This window comes from Drosophila santomea, chromosome 3R, assembly GCF_016746245.2.
Source record: "Drosophila santomea strain STO CAGO 1482 chromosome 3R, Prin_Dsan_1.1, whole genome shotgun sequence".
In the NCBI taxonomy this organism is placed as follows: Eukaryota; Metazoa; Arthropoda; class Insecta; order Diptera; family Drosophilidae; genus Drosophila; species Drosophila santomea.
The window spans coordinates 15,144,223-15,160,441 of record NC_053019.2 but is presented as its reverse complement, the minus strand read 5'-3'; the positions used below and the strand labels follow the sequence as shown (position 1 = coordinate 15,160,441).

General features: G+C 43.2%; 1 protein-coding gene across 1 annotated transcript in view; it reads right to left on the bottom strand.

Annotated features, from left to right (window-relative positions):
• LOC120450953 (A disintegrin and metalloproteinase with thrombospondin motifs 9) overlaps positions 1–11,876 on the bottom strand; it is a 36,187-nt gene extending 24,311 nt beyond the window's left edge. Inside the window, exon 1 of the mRNA XM_039634238.1 lies at positions 10,087–11,876. Coding sequence (XP_039490172.1) covers positions 10,087–10,491 — 405 coding nt within the window. The 5' untranslated portion in view covers positions 10,492–11,876. The remainder of the gene's footprint in view (positions 1–10,086) is intronic.
• Positions 11,877–16,219: the final 4,343 nt, after the last annotated feature.

Below are 16,219 nucleotides of genomic sequence, written 5' to 3'. Positions count from 1 at the left end.
TCAAGTAGTCAGCGCCTAACGCTCTTGACATTCAAATTATGAAAGTTTGGTCATCCATCTCGTGGCCTTGTAGTCATATATTACATATAAACTATATGTGGAGCAGATCGAATGAGATTTAAGTACAGATACAGATACAGATACAGATACAGATTCGCGCAGCTGTCGGATGTGCTCAGGCAATTAGTTTGTTTTCACTTTGACATGTTTACAAGAACCAAACTCGATTGGCCAAGTCTAGAGTCCGATAATTATGGGGAGCAGATGGTTTTCCTCACCGAATTTTTTGGGGCTGGCAGGCGTAAGATTCAGAGATTCAGTACACCCATCTTCGTTCGCGTCCCCAAGCGATTTGTGAGCACTCTGTAAAAGGGCAGGGTGCTTTTAGGCTTCCGGAAACTACGACCTCGGCGACAAATGAGGAAACGATTTTTGAAAACTCCACCGAAATGTATTATTAATGGGGCAGACAAACTTAAATTTAATTGCTTTAATTTTAATTGCACGCAGTTTAGCACAGAAAAGGAGCGACCGCTGGAGATTTTCATGCAAATTTGGCAAATGGAACCACTTCGACTTTATCTGTCTATCGATTCGAATACATTCGATTCGATTTGAATCGTCTTTTCTACCAATTTGGTAGCTTGACTGGCAAGTGGGCTAACCAGTGCAGTCGAAGCGAAGGCTTTGATTCATTGTGACCCAATCGAATAAGGCATTTATAGAGGCGAATTGATATTTATGCATACTCGTAATAATAATTACTGAGATCGTCTGGGGGCACAAGTGTATTCTATTTGGCAAGCCAACGAGATCCACTCGAGGTTGATGTACTTGAAAGGCGAAGCGGTGAGCGGTGTGTGCACGTACACACACATGCTCTTGTTGTGCAAACAGACCCACATACTCGAACTTAGTCACAGACGATGTTTTCTTAGTGGGTAGTGCCATGTTGCCATGGTGCCATGGTGCCATAGTTTCACAAGTAACTATATAGTTGGCCCGATCCTCACCAGCGTCGCTTGGCCACTCTTAATCAGAAGGTGTGCCACACAGCCGTGTGTGCACAGCTCTCGACGACGCACATCTGCTCGAAGACCGGATTATAAGGTTCCACCATCGATACAGCGATCGTATCATTCGATCGATCGATCGATCGATTTGCAGAGCCATGGATTGCGAAATCAATGGATCGCAGTATCCATACAAATGTGTTTAACTGCCTGACATTTGTTCGCCGATTTGCATTGTCTGCCGCTAAACGGCGTTCATTAACGGCGCGTATTTATGACCCCCAACGTTTCCAGCCGGGCTACCACGTTCTTATTCTAATTTTTCTAATTTGGCTTAGCTCTGCCATCAATCTACTTAGCAGGGCCGATCGATTGATTGCCTATTCGATTGTCACGCTCGGCATGACAAATTGAACAAGAGCGCTCATTTGTGGGTGGATAGTGGATAGTGGATACCCTGTATCCAAACAGCCCCAAGTCTTTTCACTCCGTTTCGCAGTTTCTCGGTTTCAAACGAGTTTCCTCGTTTCGCGGACACGTTTTTTTTTTGCTGCGGACACTGCGATTCTGGTGCCCTGGGCCAGCGATTTTTGACCCAATTTCCTTGACACATGCCTGGCAGGTTTACAAACAAAAACTGTTACGGTTAACAATAATTAATTCTGTTTCTGCGCGAGTTCAGCGGGGCGTTGGCAGCTCTCATTATTCGGGCGCTGTCTCTTTTTTCCCAATCCCAATCGCCGATTTCATTAGGTCATAATTGCGTTTAGTTGTCAGTTTGCCAGTTTGTCAGTTTGTCAGTTTGTCAGTGAGCCCATAAACACGGCCAGGCGCCCTGGGGCCAAAAGCCGGGCAAACAACCTCGCTTTTTGGCGCTAAAGAGCAACCCCAGCTTACGGCCACGTTCATTCAGAACTGCGGATGGCATATCGCGAATTCTGAATCGAGAATCGAGAACCCCAGCCAGCCACGGAGTTCCCACGCCTCGAATTCTTCACGCACGCCTCAATATTTCCAAACCAGATGGAGCTCCCACTCCCATATCGACTACTCGCTACCTGGTACTTCAAACTGCAAGTAATAGGCATTACATATGGAAGATAGCATGATCATTACCGTATCCAAAACATTTCTATAAAATGTGAATATGAGAAGAGGTCGTGAAAGAAGCGTGTGTACTAACGCCTAAAGATAAACATGATTTATGGAGGTTATAAATGCTTATATTTTTAGATTCTGAGGCCTCACCACATTATTTATATTGCATTTATCATGTATCACTTCGAGGATAACCATCGATCCATTCAGCTGCTAATTGTACCAGCCGCCGACTTTCGCCTTCTAACTCTGTGATTGTTATTGTTATTGTTATTGCTGTTATTGCTCTGGCTGTGCATTTTGATGCAAATCGTTTTGGCGGCCAGCAGGCTCTGAATTATTAGTTCCATAATCCATATAAAGACCAGATGCGTTTGGCCAGTGGGTGGTGGTTGGGTGGACAGGCGGATAGACGACGGCCCACAATAGCATAATCATAATCGTAATCACAATAAATAATAAACAATAAACACATCTGATCGACGGCCAGCACGTGTGTGGCTTGGTATGGCTCTGTTTGGGCTGATTTCTGGCTTTGGTAATGACCCAAATTTCGGAGCAGAGCGCTAAATACGCCTAATGGTCGTTTAATTATTGTACGACAGACAGCGACAGCCGTCGACGAACAAGCAGCAGCATAAATACAACTAATTGTACAATAACGTGGCAGGGAGCGGGTAATTCATATATTTACGTACACATGTGCATATTCGCATTGGCAAAAGCGACTAGTTCGATGGCGAATGCGAATACAATCGTAATTATACGTTAAAAGCTTGCCGCTACACCGCTACACCGCTACTATACACTATTGGCTGAGCCACCTAGCGGCAGCTTGTGCGAACCAGTGGCATTTTCGGCCATCATTTGACAAATTCACGCCTGAGTTTGGCTGCCGGCAGCGAAAAACGGTTAAAGTTGTTACCGCCAACAGTAATTTGTTTATATTGTACAGCAATTGACACGCCTGCTTTACCCAAAATTTGTGGCAATTGTCTGGAGTGCTTAAATTAATAGGGGTGCTTAGGTTTTTTCACTTTTACACTTCATTTTGAATGCTTAATTTTTTTTTTTTCGTTTTTTACTATGACGCGCTATCTTTACGGCAAAGGCTGAATTTTGCCCCTGGCAAAAAGAAGCGAATGCTAAGCAACGTTTGTGCAAATATACAATTGTACGATTGTACGATATACGACAGTGCTTGATATGATGTTATGACTGGGGGTTAATTTCAATTTCAATTTCAATTTCAATTTGAATTTAAATTTGATTTTCATCCACACACGCTGTATCCCGCTGTATTAATTGCAAAAGGCTATTTGGCAGCAGGAATTCGAGCATCACACTGCTCATGTTCCTATTTGCGCAAGTAGCATTTCATATTTCGTTTGTATGTATGTACGAGTATATGCATTTTATATAAAAAAAACACAGCGGCACAAATGTACATAAGTGTTAAAAATATATAATTGTTTCAACATATGGGTAAGTGCACTTGCGTAAACAATAAATAGAACGGGCCAAGTTCACTCAGTACATGTTAAATGTTAAATGTATGGATGTGGAAAACGGCGGTCCAAACAAGTAATTAATCAAGCTTTTTTCTCGCTATCCCAAAAATACCAAGAATATTTCCAAAGGGGTTGGGAAATATAGTATTAATCATTTCCAGCAATACTCTTATCAGCTCATGAGTGCCGCCAAAAATAGAAAGCATAAGCGTTTCATTAACGTCTGTTTAATGTTTTAAAAAGAAACAAAATCCATGTTTGTCTAGTCGAACAGCTGAGCCGAATATTGTATAGTATATAGTATAGTACACGCCAACGTGCCGCAGCTCATGGAACCCAAGCCCCAGCTCACCGGCAAAAAGCAAAAAAATAAAATGAAATTCAAATAAAATACAGAACTACAGATAAGGGAGCTGAACTTGTTGCTACCAGCATTAATTAGCGATGCCTCGCAGATCGTTTGCAGATCACATCGATCGCATACAGTACTCACATACAGTACAGCAACTTTAGGTACACGGCAAAAATGTGAAAAAAAATATGGAAAAAAAAGAGGATCGAATAGCAAGTAGCACATCATTCAGCCCGGCCAATATGAAAATGCCTTCAGGCATATCGCGAAACTAGAATCGCACTCCCCACAGAAGACTGTCATAACATAATTTAGCAATAAACATGATTTTTTATTGTGCTAAACTTTGTCATGCGGCACCAATAAAAGTCATAGCAATAAAAGGCGTATATATAACGCGAAAATATATCCAAAGAGCCACAGTGTTTGAAATCGAAAGTAACACTTTCGTAGCGCTTTATTTTGAAAGAGTGATGTAGTTGCTATTGATCAAGAAACACTCTATGCAAACACACCATTCCTTCTGAGTATCCACAGCTCACTGCTTACAGCTTCGCTGCTAAGCATTTGGGTAAACACCAAATTTGCCGTGACGTGCACTTCTGTCACTGCAAATTAACACCCCTACATCACCTGCCAGCTCAATGAGATGGAGATGGAGGCTCGCAGATCTTGATAACTTGCGATAACCACGTGTGTGGTCGTCGAGGAAAGGCCAACAACTCAGCAACTCAGCAACTGCGGCTGCTGCTGATGCTGTATTTGTGTTTAGCTGCAATATAAAGTGTAAAATGGTACATAGTTCATGGCAGGAATATAGCTTTATAAGCAAAACAAGCATACCCTGACTCAACTGCATCATGATACGAGATACTGCAGAAAAAACAAAGTTGCATTGTTATCTGCTTATTACAACATTTGTACACGCGTTCAAACATTTGCCTGAATCTTTCACTCCATATCACTTTATACACTGAAATGTTAATAAATAACACATAAAACAGGTTGATTTAGTAATGACTTTGAATAGTTTTTCTATGCAAATGGCGGCGGTCTGTTTTGTCTTTGGTTGCCGCTAAGTGGCCGGAACCGTTAGGCAAATGCCCTGCGGCAAAGATGGTGAACATTCGATTTTGGCCAACGGAGGGCGTGTGGCAATAATGCGATTATAGCTTGTATTTATATATGTCAGGTATAGCTCGGCGTTCCCAGAATAATGGGGCTGCGCATTTCTGCTGAACTCTGTGAGGCTTTGCAGGCCAGGAACTGCATGGCACCACTGGGCGTATACGTGATGTGCCATCACAACGACATCACTTGTCCAATAAATCATGACCCCCCCAAATGAATGAGTATATAATACCATGCCATAAATAAACAACACCCCGCATAGATCGAAGCTGAAGAACCGCAATGCCTCGTCTAATTCCGGGGAATCGAAACAAAGGCTCAGCAGACACATATAAATCGCCACAAATATCGGAATGCCTCCTCCTTGAAATCGAAATATTAATAAAAAGCAGCGAGGGAACAGTAATAAAACAATACGCCAAAAAACTGGCGATGCCATTAAGGAACCTTCTTCTTTTTGTAGTATTTTGAGTATTTTGAGTATTTAGATCGCGGACTGCGTTCAGCTTATGCTGCACCCATCCGCCTGCGATGATAGAGTGATGATGCCCCAAGGTTTCCAAATGGCTTTCAAATAAGTGCCGAGCCCGTCGGCCGGCTAAGCCACTTCTGACTTCTGACTTCTGAATTCAGAAGAGTTTAGCATATGAATAAAGACGCACCGCCCCAAAGAGTCCGTCCACTTCGACGTCTTGTCTCGTCCGAGTTTGAATACGCATCTGAATCCAAATTGGAGTCCCAAATTTATATGCAAAGCAACAGTATCGATGATGATCCAGCATTTGCCTTGACCGTGAAGATGGGAGCGATGATGCCACCGGCGGGGCCAAATAATTAAAAGAGTGTCGTTAAAAATAAAATATAATGGACTTATGTAAAGCGATGTTACACGCTCCATCTCCATCGCCAAATGGCCACAAACGCGATAAGTCGGCTCACAACAAATGGCAGCAAATAAATAAGAAATCATTAAGATAGGCTCGCGGAACGGCCAGATAAGTCGACCAAGTCTTTGGGTCTAGGGATGGGGCTGAGCTGAGCTGAGCTGAGACCAGAAACTAAACACCAAATAAAGCATTGGAATGGACCCCGAAGACAATCAAGACGAGATGAAACCAGCTTGTGCTCTATGGGCGGTTCTGGCCTTTTGATGTAAGCCCACCACCAGTCAGTTAAACAAATTTGTATTTCCCAAAATATCCAAATAATTTGTTAAAAAATTCATTCACATTCACGACCTGCGAGCAGCAGAGACACTCGCACACCAGATACAAACGCAACAAAAAAAAATATAGAAATCAATAGAAAAATCACCAGATTGAGCAGATTCACCAGAATGTGAAGAAAAATTGGACAGGTAATTATTAGAGGTGTTTTCGCCTTGAGTGGATTAGCTCGGCAGCCGGGGATGGACACTGGCCCCCAATTATGCTAATACCCCGCCGAAAAAGGCCGCTAAAATCCATATTTAAATTATTAACACAGAAACCCCGGCTGGGCCAACGCCGAATTCGGTTTCCGAAACCAACTCCTAGCCAGATTGAACATGTTTAACATTAATCTTGACTGATAAATTAAAAAGGAATTAATTAAAATGAGCAATCACTAGACAGCCCGTGGAATGCCTTGGTGCTGTTTTCCTACACACTTCCTATGGCTTGGATGTAATTAATTGGGCAGGTGAACAATACAAATATGATTACCTGTAAGCCAATGATTAATTTATAAGCTAGGCGGCTTAGTTTATATGTTTAAGGAATATTCTACTTTTAAAACGGCTTTAACTATTCAGAAATCAGCATAGAGTATGCCCGCGTCGACGCTGTTCCTTGAAATATTTTCCAAGATTTTTATAAGCATTTTTTCATCGTTTTGACAGTTTTCGTATGCTAGAAAATGAGCACTTGGGACTTTGCTCTTGTGATGAACGTGGGTGGCTTTCCATGGCAAGGGGAGGGGCGGTTTGGGGGGATGCGGGCCTTCGCAGAAGTGTTTGCATGCAGATCACGTATATATCTTTTGGCGAAAAAAATTGTATTAAATTCAAAATAACCAGCTTAAAGCATAAGCACAGCACCCCAAAGTCACGCCCCGGCATCACACCTAAAATGATTTGGTCGTTTTCTGGCCTTTTTACTTGAAATTGCTTCGCGGCTTTTTGTTACTGCTTGTGGCTTATTTTTTTTTTTATTCTCTGACGGCATTTATATTCCGACAAATTATTTGTCACCCCATCCCAACCGACAAACCAAAGGGCTGCAAGGACACGCCCTACTCATTTGCATGAGAATCGGCATACGGAATGGTTATGTGTGGCATTAATCACTGGGAGGCGAGCTGAATATCTTACGATCATTAATCGTTGGCTACAATTCGATTTTCTAAGTCTTCGGGTGCTATCCATCTAGTTTTGGGTGGATAAATGGATGGATGGATGGATGGTCATACTCATCGCATATTCGACAACACCCACATATTGAGTGGTACTTTCTTGGCAACTGACAAATTGAGCATTTCGGACTTCTTTCCTCTGCTTTTCTTATTTCACGTAGTGTCAATGAACGCTTCAAATTTTCATCATTATACCCTTGCACGGGGTATGTCGATTGCAGTCAGCAGTTTGCAACGCACTAAAGAAGAGTTTTGATCAGTATCTGTAGCCTTTTACTTTTGATCAAAATCGGATGACTATATATGATGGCTGTCAAAATATCTGTATTGGAAAGTGACTAGCTAATTAATGAAAAGTGTAATTTGGTACAAACCAGTTATTGGACAACATTGAAATTCGGTTTTAATTTGATCAAAATCGGAAAACTGTATCATTCGTAAAAATATAAAAAATAAGTTCTTAAGCATATATGTAATTACTGCAAGGGTATGTAAGCTTCGGCTTGCCGCAACTAGTTTCCTTTCATGTTTTTATTTAAAGTAGACGAAATAAATTGAAGACAAAATGAATAACGAGAAGCCGCTGGGACAGAGAAACACGCGCAAAGCGACGACGTACGACTCAAAATAAAAAAAAAAAGCGAATCAAAAAAAAAAAAAAATACAACAAAAGACAAAAGGCGAAACAAAACAATAACAATAACAAAAAGCAAGAAAATAAATATTCAAATTCTACACATTGTGCAAATTTCATCGTCGAAATACAAATTGGACGGCGCACTCTAATACAGGCAGTCGCCGTACTTACTTACAGCCAAGTATTTCCCGACTTGTCAGATTCTAGGCGCCACTCGAAAAATTAGAAAATCTATTTTCGAAACACTCACTCACAGCAGCGCACCGAGTGAACCGCACCGCACTGAATATGTCACAATTATTCATGTGCTTCTGAAAGCCATCCGATGTGCATATATACGATCCATAGACATAGTCACGCCCAACCACCAGCAGTACATCCCATTCCCATTCCCATTCCGAATCCCAAAACCATTCCCAAAGCCATTCCCATTCGATCCCGAGGGGGTTACGTTGCCACACATGGCCCGTTATCACTTCCCAGTCCGCACCCATACCTATCATTATGTAGTATGTATTATGTATTCGTGGACCGGGGGATCGTGTTGTTTTTCAAATTTTACATTGCCCGCCCAGCGGACGTTGATAAAATTCTAATGGCCTGTAAGTCAGTTGGCCATTAAGTCAGTTAGCCAGTAAGTCAGTTAGCCATTAAGTCAGTTAGCCAGTAAGCCAGTTAGCCAGTAAGTCAGTTCGTCAGTAAGCCGTGTTCTAGGCATGTTTCCATATTTGTTGCTGTCACGTCCCAAAACGAACGCTTTTCGCACCTTGTCGAGCCTTGTAAATCGTAGTTATGTGCGCTTTCCACGCAGCTCGTGTAATTGCAATTCCACTTCCTCCCGCCGAACTTGTAAATGTTTTCGAAACTGTTGAAATTTGCATCTAAATTCGTCTGCTGCCCCACTCACTAATGGGCAAAAACCGTTCGTTCCCAATAGGCTGAGTGGTAATATCAGTGTCATCCAGACATGGTCGTCTTCGTGCTTTATCTCTATTAGATAACTGGGTTTCCAAATCTCTTATCTCCCGTGGGACATGATGCAGAATCTTTCGCTTTCCCGAAAAGTGTTGCTGCAGAGCAAGAACAAGAACGAGAACGCCAACGGCAACGGCAACCTGGCGGAAACACACGTCCGACATATCAGCAGTCCCTGTCTGACGCACATGGATGGATGGATGGGATGGGTGAGTGGATTATGAGTCAGCTTGAGAAGAAGTGGCTGCTGAATAGTAGCTGTCCAGGGAGTGGTTTGTTGACCAGAGTCAAGTGGATGCATAGATGCACCACTGCGTGGACACGCACTTGCATTTGGATCGATGTGCGCCGAACACGTTGCCTCCTTCAGTCGGTTTGGAGCTGTCGAACGGTGAGGTCGCCGAGAATCACATGGAATCCACCTCGGGATCCACTGCTTATCCGCTGCCGAATGTGCCGGTGTGCGAGTACTCCGTGGTGGTCAGTGAGGCGTGTGAATTCAAATGCGGTGGTGGTCAACGCTTTGTGGTGGTTGTCGCTTTCTTTGTGTCGCCAGTGGCATTTAATCAAAATCGAATAGAGAGCCAGAGAAGCGGCAAATGCGGCAAAAGCGGAAAAAAATGAAATGAAATGAAATAAAATAAAACAATGCGGCATACAAAACGAGACGAGCACACCAAAATATCGACAAATCAACCGAAATTATAAAAGAAAGGAAAGAACTCGACACATCGATGTGGAATCAATGCAATAAATTAACTTGAATTTGGTTTTCGCTTGCCCAGCCGATTTCGATAAAGTAGAAAAAAAAAAGAGTAAAAACAAAAAAAAAATCCAAAGACGAATACAAACACAAATAAATGAAAAATCGTAAAAATCCCGGTCTGCGAATTCGATCAGCCCACGAAATTCGATGCGGAGGACTAGGCCGCTGCAAATATTTATTTGTTATGCACATAACTCGGATTTAGGACCTACCTGTCTGCCCAGCAGCGGTCCCTTGCTGATGAAGTCCTTCTTGGCCGAGTAGAGCTCCGGCGGTGGTCCTTTCAGCGAATACCGCAGCCCGGCCTCCCCAAGGTCGTCCGTCGTCCCCCGCAGACAGCGCTCCAGGGCACGATCATCCCTCTCATCCTCGTCATCATCGGAGGCATTGGAGGCGTTGGAGTAGGCGGAGCAGGCGGAGCAGGCGGAGGAGGAGCTGCGATCCCCTGCACCGGGAGACTCGCACACGGTGGTGCTATTCGTGCGTGTGCTGTGACCGGAAGTGGTGGAGCGCAGTGTGGTGCTGGGATACGCGAAGGCGGGCAAGTCCGACAGCAGGCGATGGCACTCGACCTCCTGGCCGCCAGCGGGGGCAGCGAGTGAACCGGCATCCGACATGGCGATGACCAGATAAGATAGCGATCTCCCAAATCCAATCTCCCGAATCCCAAATCGCAAATGGCACGTGCAAAAATGCGCGCGAAAGAGCAGCAAAATCCACAGTGCGTATGTGCGGCAATATGTGTGTACATATATCTTGTAGATACTCGTATATGTATCTTAAACACTTATGTTGGCTCTATGGCTCTATGGCTCTTTGGCTCTTTGGCTCTTTGCTTATTTTGTTAATTGAAATGCGACAGTCTCGTTCCGTTGCCGTGGGCACCGCACCCGCCAAAAAATGCGAAATTACGAACAGAAACGCGAAGTCTACGGCTACGGCTACGGCTGTGGCTACGGCTCGTGGGTATTAAAACGACTCACACACTTATGGCTGCGATTAGCTAGATAAACTACTTTAGTACTACCACTCTAGCCTATGTACGATCTCATGATGAATCTTTTTGCCGAATCACAGAATTTATTCGTGGCTGGCCAATGTTAAGCTTGAACTTCACACATCGCGCCAATTGCATTCACTTTCGAGCTGCACCATTAACTTGGTCACCTTTGGTCACCTTTGGCATTCTGCGTTTCTGGCTTTCTTTTCGCTTTCGGCCAGTGACTATTTTTGCAAACTTCTCGGTGGCGAAGGTTGTCCCACAACTGTGCACCATGTCAGAGTTCACAAGAACGCGCCGATTGCTTCGCATACTATCGCTATCGCTATCGCTGTCGTTGTCGCTGTCGCTATCTGGCCAACATGGCTGGCCAGGATACACTAGTACAGGGAATTAGATTTCGATTTCGAATTGGAACTGGAACTAGAACTGGAGTAATATTACAAACGAAACGGAACTCAAGCAGTTGGCTAATTCTAACGCGCGCGCGTAAATAAACGAAGCGGACGAGAACGAGCCGATGGACCACCAAGTGCTGCGAACCACAGAATATGTATCTGTATCTGGCGATGTTTCGTTTCGGCTCGCTTGAGTTCCCGCTGCGGACTGAACACTGCTCGGCGATCCGCACTTGGTAGCGGCCGTACGTACCGCCAAGCAATCTGCGATCTCGATCGCTCCGAAAGCTAAAAGCTGTTCTCTCGCCGCTTTATGTACGCCGCTGTCCAACATACATACATATGCATGTATAGGGACATGGAATGGCTGAGTGGGATAAGGATTCCGATTCCGATTCAGCTTCGGATTCAGATTCCCAGGCGAATGCTTTTCGAGTGATTAGAAAGAGACCAGAATGCGAGTGCCATTGCCATATCACTACCATTACTCGTACTCCGTACTCAAAACAGCCGGTCTCTCTCTTCCTCTCTCTCTCTCTTCAAAGAGAGCGCGCTCTGGCGAAAAGAAAGCCAAACTCGCGGCCGAGCGCGACTTCAAAACTCATTATGGCGATCTCTTAAATGTGCCTCTGTGCTTCTGGCTCGATATTTTCGCACATGTGCGGATTATTCTCGTGAATTATCATCCGATAAGATTAGGTGTTAACATAGTAACAATCTTGGCATCTAGAGTATCTGCCTTTTGGGCAGAAGTAATATGGATAGATTTACTCTAAAAACAAGAGAGAACGCTGTAGTTGAGTTGCTCAACTATCAGATACCTGTTACTCAGCTAGTGGGAGTGAGAATATCGATTGAAATTGGAATACAAATTTTTTAAAAATTGAAAAAATATTATAGTGTGAGGTTATGGGCGATTTGAGGGCGTTGGAGTAGGCGCTGCTAAAACTTTTTTTACATATCGATAGAAATTAAAAAGACAAATATAAAATACAAATATTTAAACACATTTTTAAAACAGTGGGTGTGGCAGTATTGGCCGGTTTGTGGGCGTTATGTCTCTGCGTCTAAGCTTCAACTTTCAAGCTTTTATAGTTCCTGAAATCTAGGCGTTCATACGGACAGACGGACGGACATGGCACTTGATCCTGGCCAAGAAACGTTACCTTCTGCCTGTAGATACCTTTCAACGCATCTAGTATACCCTTTTACTCTACGAGTAACGGGTATGATAAACTTTTATACCAATGCAATCTTAATTCAGTTGAAGTATTCAATGTTACTATTTTATAACTTTCTTTGTAAATTTTTTTTCTGAGACGCACACTTGAATAAAATTGAGATTCTTGATTAAGTACAAGTGCATGTACTTACTAATCAGCATTACTAATATTAAAGCATTACTAATATTTAAAAAAGAAATGGTTCATATCTTGAGCATTACTCAGTGGTGCACTTCCTAAAAACTCATTTTCAGAGAAGATCGGATGTTGATAACCACTGAATGTTAGATGACTGGCTCATCCGTAATAAAGAAAACCCATTGAACTCACGCACAAATGAGTCAAATCTAACGAGATATTTCGCAATAGTTAAGATAGGCAAGTGTAACTAATTTGTGGTTCAACTTAGTACGTGTGCGCTTAGTAACATTATGGTTTACTTTATTTTGGTCGTTTGGACAAAGAGTGTGCGACATCTGCTGGATCCCAGGCCATCCAATGTGGGTCAAGATCAATCTACTGATCGCGTCAGTGAATAAAAATAGTAGCAATTCGCTCCACTATTTGAACGCCGAGAACTCTTCCACATAAGTGTCTTCTGTGCCAAATTACCATATGTAGCAATTGACCCTATTGTATACTAAATATTTTCGTTAATCAAACGCAGCAATAAGCATTAATCAATTAAAAGACGAGAGCTCGTTTGCCAAATTAAAGTATAGTTGGAAATTAAAAATCCATTTCGCCGCATGGGGAGGTCGGCGAAAAATTTAAAAATATTCCAAAATACGATGATGTGTACATACGGATGTTGTGAGAATGCTGGGCTAACGAAAAACAGCTCAAAAGATTCCAGGAAGAGCGATCTCCAGCGTGGCGTTGCATTGTGGCAGCGGCAGCACCAACCATGCAATCGGCAACAAAACGCTTGTTTTGTAATCACAGAACAACAACAAACTGCCGGCATCCAAAAGATCCAAATGATGCCAACATAAAACAGCAGCCAGAACAGCAAATCTTTCAAAACAGCCCTAAAAGTCTGGAGGCAAGTGAGCAAGTGAGCAAGTGAGCAAGTAAGTTCCCCAAGGCGGCTGTTTATATTACACCGAACTGGTTATGCCCTGTAAGCAATGTTTACAGAGCCACTAAGTAAATAAACGACTTCCTAGCTGGATACCCCGAATCTCTCAATTAATTACTCAGTCTAGCAAATCACATACTGATCTCGAGAAGGGAAGCATACGGTCTAAATTAGGAAATATTGCTCAAAGAGGCGCCGCTGGTTTTCAGATGCTAATGATCGAGCCACTGGAGACCGCTACCTCTGACCACAATGTATCTATCTGTCTATCTGTCTAGCCATCTTTGTATCTATGGTATCTGCTCAGATCGTATGGTATCATCCTAATAATTAACGCATTTGGATCATAAGGCGGGCAGCCATAAACTTTTGTTTAGCAGTTGATGCCAATATGGCAACAGCATCAGATGCGTTCCCCCGATTCGCATTTGGATTTGGATTTGGTTTTGGATTTGGTTTTGGATGTGGATAGAGAATCACTTTCAGGTGGATCTCTGCATATGCAGGCAAGCGGCCTTCAAGTGGATCGAAGATCAATGAGCGAGAGGCTGTGAAGAGCCCTATACTACGGATCACTATCGAAGTCTTCAGATCGAAGTCTTCAGATCGAAGACATCAGATGTTCAGATGTTCGATGTCAGACTGACTGTCTGTTTATCCGTCCGTGCGTCCAACACGCGCAGGCCTCTTAGTCAATTGCGTCTGTCCGTATGTATCTGTCCATATATACTATGTACATGTGAATGTTTGTAGCTGAGTATATGTCTAATGCGTGAGTTGGTTCGGCATCTCTATATGTTTATGCTCTGATAGTTCCATTCAGTCGCGTTTTTTTTGCGCTCACCCACACACTTGATTGATAAATATTGATCCTGATTGAATGATCGAAAGCTTGCGAAAACCCAAAACAGCCATTCCAGCGATTCGTACCGATCCATTCCATTCCGATCCGCAGGCCTGCGTAATTATTGAGAGCTCAGGTTTTGAAGTTCCCCTGACAGCTGCTCAATCAAATCGAATCAAATATTTGGGCTAACTAAACAAAAACCTTTCTTAAAGAGCCCCCAATTCCATGCCCTCATCGATGATGTCTAAATTCTGGAAATTCGCAAAAATCAAACTCAATTACTGCCGCTGTCAATCAGCGGCAGGAATCGAATTGGGAATCGCCATCGCCATCCAAATCGGAATCGGAATCGGAATAGAGAGGCATGCGTAAGAGGTATTTGTTGTACTCCCATAGCCCCTAGATAGGTGGCGTATCTCGAAGATACATTTCACTTAACTATATGGCATATATCATCCATTCAACTACGGCACAGAGCAGCCACCATGACAGCACACGCAGATGGCGATGCTGATGCCGATGCTGATGCTGATGCTGATCTAGATGGGAATCGGGGGTGATATCGATGGGGACGGGAATGGGGAATGGGGATCGCTGGGAGCCGGCCGACGTGCGTTGACCCTGAGACTGGCCCACACCCACCCACGCATGCGAAAAGCATAAACTAATAGAGGTTTATATATAGATGCACAGAGGGAAACGTGCTACCCAAAACAAGACACTTTTGCTGCCAAATTTGGATTTGCTTAAAGGAACGGAAAGTAGTCACCATATGGTAATATTTCTTATAATATAAATAAGGCATAAAAAGGTTAATAAAAAGTAAATACTTGACCCAATCACCAAACTAACTTGGATAAGTTACTTTTTTACCCTTCAGATACATTTTCAATCAGCACTTTAAGGGCAATTTTAGCAGTGTATCAGTCTGTTCCTTGAGTTTCGGAAACTGGCATGCAAATCATATCCCAGAGGCTTGCAAATATTTATGGGTATCATGTGGAAGAGACTCGAAGTGAGTTGAAATTAAAAACATTTTAAAAGTAGCAGAAGTACAATGGCTAGCACCGCTCTATCGCCATAAAAGATGAGTGCCCGCTGAAAGGCAAGATCATAAAATTGGACTAGAATTCAAGTACATACTCGTACGCATGCATAACTCAATCTTCAATTTTCCGAGATCCATCCGGACTCTTTGAACTGTCTGCCAGTTGGGGAAAGACAGCCGCAGACATCTGCAGATGATTCCCTAGATGACCCTAATCCGCCCCTGAACCGCTCCAGAAATTCGCGTTGCGCAAAATCGGTTCAACACACGACGCTCGACTTTCAGTAATGCAACTCCGCCAAGTGGAGTGGCCAATGCACTTGCCAAAGAAGACTTCAATTGAAAATTTTCATTTACACCAGGCCGGCCGGCCATTCAATGGATATGAATCGGTTTTATATAAGGCTCAAAATTTATATTTCTTTCTGCATAATTCCTCCGTTCATTGATTCCAAAAACGTAATTGAATGCAATGCAGAATGGCAGTGAGTGTGAGTTTCTCTGCTCGGCGGTATGTTCTTCAGTATTAGAAGCGAATAAAATTGTCGAAATCGCGCAGCATAATGCCATAATGCCATAATGCTAAACTCGAGCCGAAATTATGTCGATTCTGCGCTGCATCAGCATTATCTCCGATTGCAGCAACGAATTGAGCGGCTTTCGGCTTTCGGCTTTGGCATATAGCATATGGCATATGGCCTGATGTCCGATTTCTGATGGCTTTACTCTTGCTTTCGGCTGACTGACT